Source organism: Montipora foliosa, chromosome 12 (assembly GCF_036669935.1).
Source record: "Montipora foliosa isolate CH-2021 chromosome 12, ASM3666993v2, whole genome shotgun sequence".
NCBI lineage: Eukaryota > Metazoa > Cnidaria > Anthozoa > Scleractinia > Acroporidae > Montipora > Montipora foliosa.
Window position 1 is genome coordinate 14,173,752 of NC_090880.1, and position 8,484 is coordinate 14,182,235.

Below are 8,484 nucleotides of genomic sequence, written 5' to 3' on the forward strand. Positions count from 1 at the left end.
TGTTTTCTGTCGTGTAAGACGCCACCAATTTCACCATTTCGCAACTACTTCAATCGCCACCTTTATGATTCCTTCGCGGAAATATCAGTTGATAAAACGCAAAGGTTGAAATGACAGATTGGAAAAAGACTTTGAAATCCCTTAAAGTTCGGGTAAGTGGTTCAAACGAATTAACATTCAAATTCGATCGAGCGAGGCCTTCCAGTGTTCAAAAGTAAATAGTAAAGTGCTAAGATCCAGACTAACGTTTTCCAACTAGGAGAGTACAGTTTGCTTTGTATGAACTATAGAACAATTCACTCTTTGATAAGTGAATAATATTACTTTCCTCTGGGGAACTGACTGAGACAAAATTAATAGGCCTTTTTGCAGCAATTCGTCACGTGATCTCATTTCGTAAAGTTCTGATTAAGTTGGTTAAGTCGGTTTCAAATTTCCCTCCTTGTTGATCTATCATAGGTTATTCTACCTGCAATAAATATAAGAATCTGAATTCCTTTTCAGACGTTTCTAATTACAGATATCTCTTTGGAGAACAAAATATTTTCGGTTGAAACAAAAGTACTGCAAAGCTTAAGAGTATTAAATGGGTTATAAAATCTGGACCAGCAGTTGTATTCGTATAAAGATTTACCTACTGCCTTAATGATACATCATCTGTTCATTTCTGGAATTCTTGCAGCTTCAGGTTGAAATGTCACATTTAATGAATTGCTGCAAAAGGCCTATCGAGCAGATGAAGTTCATTGTAACTTACTATAATAAATAGCGGCGTCCTTGCCGACAAATTTGTATTCTTGTTTCCTGATTGGCCCTTCAACCTGCTTTCGTTGTTTTGAAGAAGTTGCGATGATTTTCAACTATGCGAAATTGTTGAACCCAGGGGAAGGCTTATACGTTGCTACTTGGCTATTAATGGGTAACGTGTACATTTAAACATATTAAACTAAACCAAACGTAATGCGATCCAAAACACCTCATATGGGACATTTCATTTTCTCAAATTAACAGATGTAATAACATAGAGGGCAAAATTACTGAATACTGATTGGTCAATGAAGAGGGCATTTTTTCTTAATTTTGCTTGAGAAGAGGGCAAAATTACTTGCTCACGATTGGTCGAGCGCCAAAAATACTCGCTCCTGATTGGCTGAATGTACCTTTTCCACATTCAGTTGGTTTCTTCCGTTTGAGCAAAACAACTTCGTCTTCATCAAAGTTTGTCTTTTAATTCGCGCTGCATTCGCCGAAAAGGCATAAAGATTAAGAACTAGCTTTAAAAGATGATCTGGAAGATTTTTCGAGTGACAAGAAGAAGGGCAAAAGGTTTTTTTCATGAAAAGCTTAAAACTTGGATCGACTTACATGGCGCCCGGCGTAGTGGGATTGTGTGGTTGAAAAACAAAATGATTCCTTTCGTTTAATCGTTGTTACTGTTTTCAGGAATGAAACTCGTATTTTCCTCTCGAGTCGATGTAAATAACAATCATCTATACTCGTTTTGGACGCAAAGAACAAGTTGACTTGCTTGTCTGTTTGTCAGTTATTTTGTTTCCGAGCTCGAGCGAACGAGTGTTTTAACTCCGCTTAGCTGACTATGGCACCATTTTCGTCTCTTACATGATTCGCCTATGGAACTTGTTGTTCTGCGCGACATTTCAGCTGTGGTATAAACGCTCCAGGTAATAACACCTAGCTTTTGGTAATGAATTAGCTTGCTCAAAACCGATAACAGCCACTTTCAATTCGCCATTGTCGTCATCCTCAAGATCAACAGGTATGGTCCGTTTGCCATCATAGTTGTCATATTGTGGCAATCCATCTGGTCGAAGGTCATCCAGCGGAATGCGTCGTAAATCAATTGGGAAAACAGCATTCATCTGAACTTGCTTGGGACACTCAATACATTTCAGAGCATCGTTCGTTGCGTTAAACAATAGTTGAACCATTCCTTCAGTGGTAAAGGTTGTCTTGCGTCTTGTGAAGATTGGGATGCTTTTGTTACCATTGTAGAAATCCCCGACACCCCTTAAAGGACTTTGACAAGGGTCGTCACTTGAGCTACCGGATTCATAGTGTCTCCATTTGTAAAGAGAGGGTTTTTTTCCCGGACTACTGTCTGACAGAGTTAGATCACCGACCTCCAAAAGAAAAGCAGCGTTAGTTTTCAGTATGTCTTGATAACTTTTACAACTCTCTTTACCCTGCTTTCTGCCGTTGGTACAGCACTAGACTATGGTGCAGGAGAAATTATCACTCAGGATCTCAAAATAACCAAAGATAAAGTGCCACAAGGAAAGCAACAGTTAGGGAGAGTGGGAATAGTGCCGTTATTTCACGAGCCTATTTTACCATAAGAACCCTCAGCTTCGAACTCAGACTCTTTCTCCTCTCCTCTCTTATCGTCCATAGTAGAAAGACGTGGGTTGGACTTGATCATGTGACCATCCAAAATCTGGGTGCTAAAATATTTGCTGTTAGGGAGAGGTAGTAATGTTGAAAATATAGTGAACTGGGCCATACGTTTTTGACAAACAGAGCCTTTGATCTGGTGAAACAAAGGCTTTATACAGTATACATGCTGATTTCGGTTCTTTTCGATTCAAGGATAGCGTTCATGATTTGCAAGATCTAATACGTTTGTTATATAATTTTGGATCTCTGATTTTGACAAAAAGAAAAACTGCCTTCAGCCTTTAGCAGTTCTTCCGAGATATTTCAATTTGGCCACATATATTTGAAAGTCTTTATTTCACAGAGTGAGCCTACCAGAACTAGGGAGCACTTTGTACGGGCCTCATGGGAAGTCACGTGAACAGGTGCAACCAGGGTCTGTACTCTTAACGAAAAGGGAAGAGAAGAGAGATAGCCTGGGTTACTGGTTGAAAAACAGAGTGGTGCCTGAGATGAACTTTGAACTTTTTTGTGGTTTGATTGACAAGACTTGTACCTTAACAGTAGACCAATTTTGGTAAAAATCAGTCTTAGACAAAGAACGTGACCTCAACTTATGCTCTGGGGAAATAACCCATACAAATCCTTATTTCATTCCCCAGAGCCTGGAAATCATGTTAATTGTTTTAAGCTGAATTTTAATGCATCGAAATTGGTCTATTACAATACTTGTGAACTGCTGTGACCAAAGGAATTAATGAGTCTGGTTCGCCCTAGATCATTCCTTGATCAGAATTGATCTTTCTTCTCCAATGTCCTATTTTCTCAGACAATCGTCAGGATGCTTATTATCAAAAGCAAAAGAGAGGGGGGTTATCTGGATGAGGCTGCTCAATCGGGGTGGGGGGGGATTGGTGCTCAATAAAGTTTTTCTTTTAAGGTACCATACAAACTTTGGCTAACCATTGCATGCAACAAGAAAAAAATACAACACTATACACTACACTTTAACCAAAACATCAAATGATTCTCCAGAAAGAGGACCGTGCACCACACAACCTTTTGTAATTACATCTGCAAATGGTTAGACTCTCTAGTCTTCTCGGATAAGGACGATAAGCCAGAGGTCCCGTCTCACAACCCTTCAATGTTCATAATCCTGTGGGACGTAAAAGAACCCGCACGCTTGTCGCAAAGAGTAGGGCATATAGTTCCCGGTGTGGTGGTCTGTCTTCTGTGGTATATCATGGTTGGGAGGGTAAAAAAAAAAACGAGCCCACTTAAGGGCCCACTGACCTATTTTTTGGGGTGCATTGCTAAGGATCTAACGGTTAGCTAATTTGAGAGAATTTGGCATTATTTTGGTCAGTTTCCAACTTTTGTAAGCCAATGACCCTAAATATGACGTCATGATACCACGCCCATGGTCATGTGACCATTAAAAGAAAAGTCTAAATTTGTCTCCGTGCTACGCAATTTGGGTATTTAATCGATGGTTTGATAATTTGTATCTGTTTTTGCTTCCAGCCAAGCATGGTTTTCTTTTTATTTTGAAAAATGTTCTTTTTAAAGGCATAAACGATACTGAATTACCCATAACTTTTTCAAAAAATCAATGCTTAGCTATATTCTGTTTTTGGGGGTGAAACATGCCATGTAAAAAAAAAAATAATTAATTTAATTTAAAACCGCCGGAAATGTATATTTTTTCCTCAAACCGGAAGTCAGTTCGTTTACGCATGCGCAGTTGATCTGAGAACGAGCGTGAGGAAGGGCGAGGAAAACCTTCGATGGAAACAACAGTTTGTGCGGTGACTTTTGCTTGTTAGTGGGTTTTCTTGTCAGCTCATGATATGATGACGTCAGTTACCGGAAGAAACATTTCACTTCCTTAGCAACGCACTAAAAATAAGTCTGTGGGCCCTTAATTTGGAGCCTCGCTCTGTTGTGCAACCCCACCACAGCCTGTTTCTCTGTTGTGGTGAAAGTGATTAAATAAAGTAATTTAAATACTGATGTCTGCATAGGTGCATCTTAAATTGACAACTGATACAGTTTTTGCCGATATCCCTTCCACATTATTTAACTACTATATGAGAAAGTTGTTGGGGGAGAGGGAAAGCAGGCTTGTATCTGCTATTTTGAGTTAAGAGGTACTTATACTCAAGTAAACACTGTACGTAGCTTGGACAATGCGATTAGTTATGAAACAAAGGTAAAATTAAAAGGCGGTTAGGTGCACTTTGTTTGAAACAGTAGGGGACAATTGGTGTGGTAGATCTGTCCTATCAGTGTATTTCTGGCTGGGTACATACTCGGCGGAGATAGCAACCACTTGAAGAATAGTAAGCTGCTCAAAACTCTGAAGGGATATGATTGGATATACTACATATGATATATTAAGTTGACTAAGCAAAAAGAGATTGAAGTGTTGTCACTATTTAAAGTACTTGTAACACACATTACAATAGGAACATGTCTTTCATATAATGTAATTGCATTTCCCACTCATCCCCCGACATACTGACCCTTAAAAGCCTGGTTAAAGATGAGAAATGTAAAGCTTACCTCTTGCTGGTCATACTCAAATCCTCCAACTCTGCAAGGATGAGGTAGATTACAAGAAAAAAAGTGACAAACCAAGTAAGAGTTTAGTTTCCAACAAAATTTCATTATCTTTTGCAGTTACTTTAATTTGCTTTCGTAAATCATCTAAACAAGAAATTCGAGAGTGTGCAATATTAGCCACTTTTAGTGATAAGTTGAACAGCATCATCATCATTATCATCATCAATATTTATTTAAACACGAAATCTTATATGGTCTTCTTAGGAGTCTTGTAAAAAGTTACAAAGGATAAATTATGTAAATCATCAGAATAACATTACATTAACTAACAAACTCATTAACTAGCCTTCAGTAAAAACCTATATAATAAACATTTCTCTGATTTACAGTGTACTAAAAATCATCTTTCCCAATTACACTGTAGTGGGGTTTTAAATAGTTTTAAACTAGGTAGGTGTCTGGTTTTCGATGGCATGTTGTTCCACAGAACAGAACCTCAGTAGTGCAGGCTACCTTTTGTGTATTCCGTTCTTGGTCTGGAGACATAGTAATTTATCTCAGAGTTTCTAAGATTGTGTACGTGTACGCCTGGTGTGTTGGTAAGAATCCGCCTCAGGTACAATGGGGAAAGATTATTGTGGATTTTATACATAATCACAGCCAGTTGTTTGAGTCTTTTGTTTTTTGTCATGTAATTTTTGATAACTTAAATTTACTCCCTATGAGCATGCACTTAGTTTTCTTCAGAGAGTTAATTCGTTTGCTGTAAGCCATAACAGGATTAAGTTCAAATCATAATTCATTTTGTGTTCAAGGATATATGGATCTTCCGCAGACGAGGTAAGAGTCGTATGATTGGCATACATTATCGGTTTTGAAAACAAAGTACATGAGGGAAGATCGCTAATGTAAAGAGTAAACATCTTTTCTATGCAATTCAACGCACAAGTGCCACTTTCATTTCTAAGCCTAAAACGCCTTCAGTAAAAAATATATTTAAACAAAACAGTTGACTTTACACAATTATACTTTCCCCCTTTCATTCAAATAGGATATAGCTGTTATGATTCGACTAAAGTTTCCAGGCAAAGCTGACAGCAAATGACCACCTGAAATTGTGGTAGGCCATTGTTGGGCCGAGCTGATCAGCGTTCTTTATTCATTTTGAAACAAAACATCTTCAAGGAAGATGCAAGTGTTGCACGACTTTGTGAACTGCTCCTTTTGTTACCCTCGTGTAGCGGGAAATCTCGGATACCCCTACTCCATTATTGTACAGATCAACAATCTCTTCCCTGACAAACACAGGCAATGGTTTACCGGGCTGGTAAAATCCACCAAGGAAATTTCTAGACATCTTGGGTTTTAATACATGAAACCACGAGCGAACGAGCGCATATTTTAAAAACACAACGCAGCAGTGACACAATCGCTCATTTGTTCCCGCGCGAAAACAACAGCACTCGGACGAAAAATAATTTGAAAATAGTTTTCATCTGTAATAACTGCAGATTTCTTATTTTCAATTTTACCACGAGTTTTTTACTACTTTTAATTTCATTTACAATTGTGCAATTGAAGGTTTGAAGAATCATTTCATAATTGAAAAATCAAATCAGTGAATGAAATATTTTATGAATGTTTGAAGTTGTGCATTCATGCGTGAAGCGCGTTGACTGTAAAATTGCTCTTTTAATAATAATAATTATATTATTATTAAGAGAAAGCAGGATATGCAGAGGAGCCTCTACAGACATCCACCTCTTTTTATGTTTTGACTTATTTTGCTAGTATCACATATTCATATGCTAAGAATGATCCCAATTGTGGAGTCAATTGGCTGTAAACCCCCCGACAGTACTTCAAAAAGACAATCTAAATTTAGTTGTTTCTTGTTCCTTTGTTGCTATGGAGTAAGTACACAAGAAACATTATTTCGATGCTTTCTTGATACATATTGGTTTCTTACTTTGGAAGTGCTTAGTACACATAACAGAAAAACAGTTAAATTAACAGTTACATAAGTAACAGCAAAAGAATGCCTTGCTTCCATGTAATTGCGATGGAGATGAGAAAGAGGAAGATGCTTCAGATGGTGGAATAATCTGAAAATTGTGCGACAAATTACCGAGCAAAAACCTCAACCTTAGTTGAAACTCAATCAATCTTTTGGCATGGTCAAAGGAACCAAGAATAATGGAACACAGAGTTCAAGAAGGCCAGTAGCTTATCCTTTCATCTTGGTATGCAATCTCAGCCTCCTATATGTTTACACATCAAGCTATAAATACACCATTTGGACTGTACTCCAGAAAGAATGGTCAAAATTTGAACTGTACCTCAGATACACCATCTGCACTGGTATCAAGATCCTCCTTTGCAGCACAGCCTTCTTCTTCTGAGACTTTGTCACTTTCCAAATTTTTTAAAGTTAACTTCCCAGACATCTTTAAAAATTATTGAATAAAAAATATTACGTATTTAGAAGTTGTATATATTATTTTTTGATTTTGAGTAAAATTATTATTATTTCAAGGGATAATTCCTGGGTTCAAAGCATTTTTAATTTGAATTAATCCAGACAATCCAATTTTTTCTACAACACATACCACATTGTCCACCCAACTCCGCAATTTTTTCAGTGAAGAAAAGCAGGGAGGAGGTCCTGCAGGTCCCAGTCTGTCATGGATTTGAATCCTTCCCGCCAATTTGATTATCTGTAAGGCAAAATCACATGCAAGCGTCACGAGTGCATGCATAATTTATGCAATTCGCAAGGCGGGAAAATCAATCCTAAAATATGTTGACTTTTTTCAGAAAAAAAACCGAGTTTTTTCCATTATAGGAAATTTTATCTCCACAACTGTGATCTAAATGTGTCGACCCTTCAAATCTTAAACAAATCTTCCTTCCTAAGAGGAAGCAAGAGCATAGAGCATGAAATTCACTGATTTGCATGCAGAGCTCGAGTGGCAAATAAAAACAAACATACTCACCGACTAGAATCCTAACCTATCCATCGTCGTAACTCCACCCCATGATTGGGAATTCTTCCTTTGAAACCGTCGGGTATGAGCAACTGATCACTCATATTGCATTTGTGTACGAGTAAAATAAAGAAAGCATTCGCATCACGTAGCTCACAGCGGTTATTACTACGTGTTAAGGTGCACGAATTTATGCTAATTAGTATATGCCAATGTTTATGTCATATAATGATAGTATCATGGAGTCATGCTTTCATAGGTTATGCCAATGTCCATGTCATATAATGATAGTATCATGGAGTCATTGTTTCATAGGTTTCGTGGTGTCAATGGTTTCAAGGTTTCATAGGTTTCATGGTGTCAATGGTTTCGTAGGTTTCGTGGTGTCAATGGTTTCAAGGTTTCATAGGTCTCGTGGTGTCAATGGTTTCATAGTTTCATAGGTTTCGCAGTGTCAATGGTTTCAAGGTTTCATAGGTTTCGTGTTGTCAGTGGTTTCATACATAGTTTCATAGTTTCATACGTTTCGCGGTGT

The 8,484-nt window shown here is 37.8% G+C and overlaps 1 protein-coding gene across 2 annotated transcripts in view; it reads right to left on the reverse strand.

The window, feature by feature from the left end:
- Nucleotides 1-630: 630 nt before the first annotated feature.
- The window catches only part of LOC137980184 (uncharacterized), a 39,116-nt gene continuing 31,262 nt past the window's right edge, over nucleotides 631-8,484 (reverse strand). Inside the window, exons 1-3 of one of the 2 annotated variants that reach the window (XM_068827574.1) lie at nucleotides 7,302-7,337; nucleotides 4,963-4,993; nucleotides 631-2,141 (exon numbers count right to left, since the gene is read on the reverse strand). In XM_068827574.1, coding sequence (XP_068683675.1) covers nucleotides 1,659-2,141; nucleotides 4,963-4,993; nucleotides 7,302-7,315 — 528 coding nt within the window. In that variant the 5' untranslated portion in view covers nucleotides 7,316-7,337 and the 3' untranslated portion in view covers nucleotides 631-1,658. Of the gene's footprint in view, nucleotides 2,142-4,962; nucleotides 4,994-7,301; nucleotides 7,338-8,484 lie in introns of those variants that run through there. The other variant, XR_011118459.1, reaches the window with a different exon arrangement.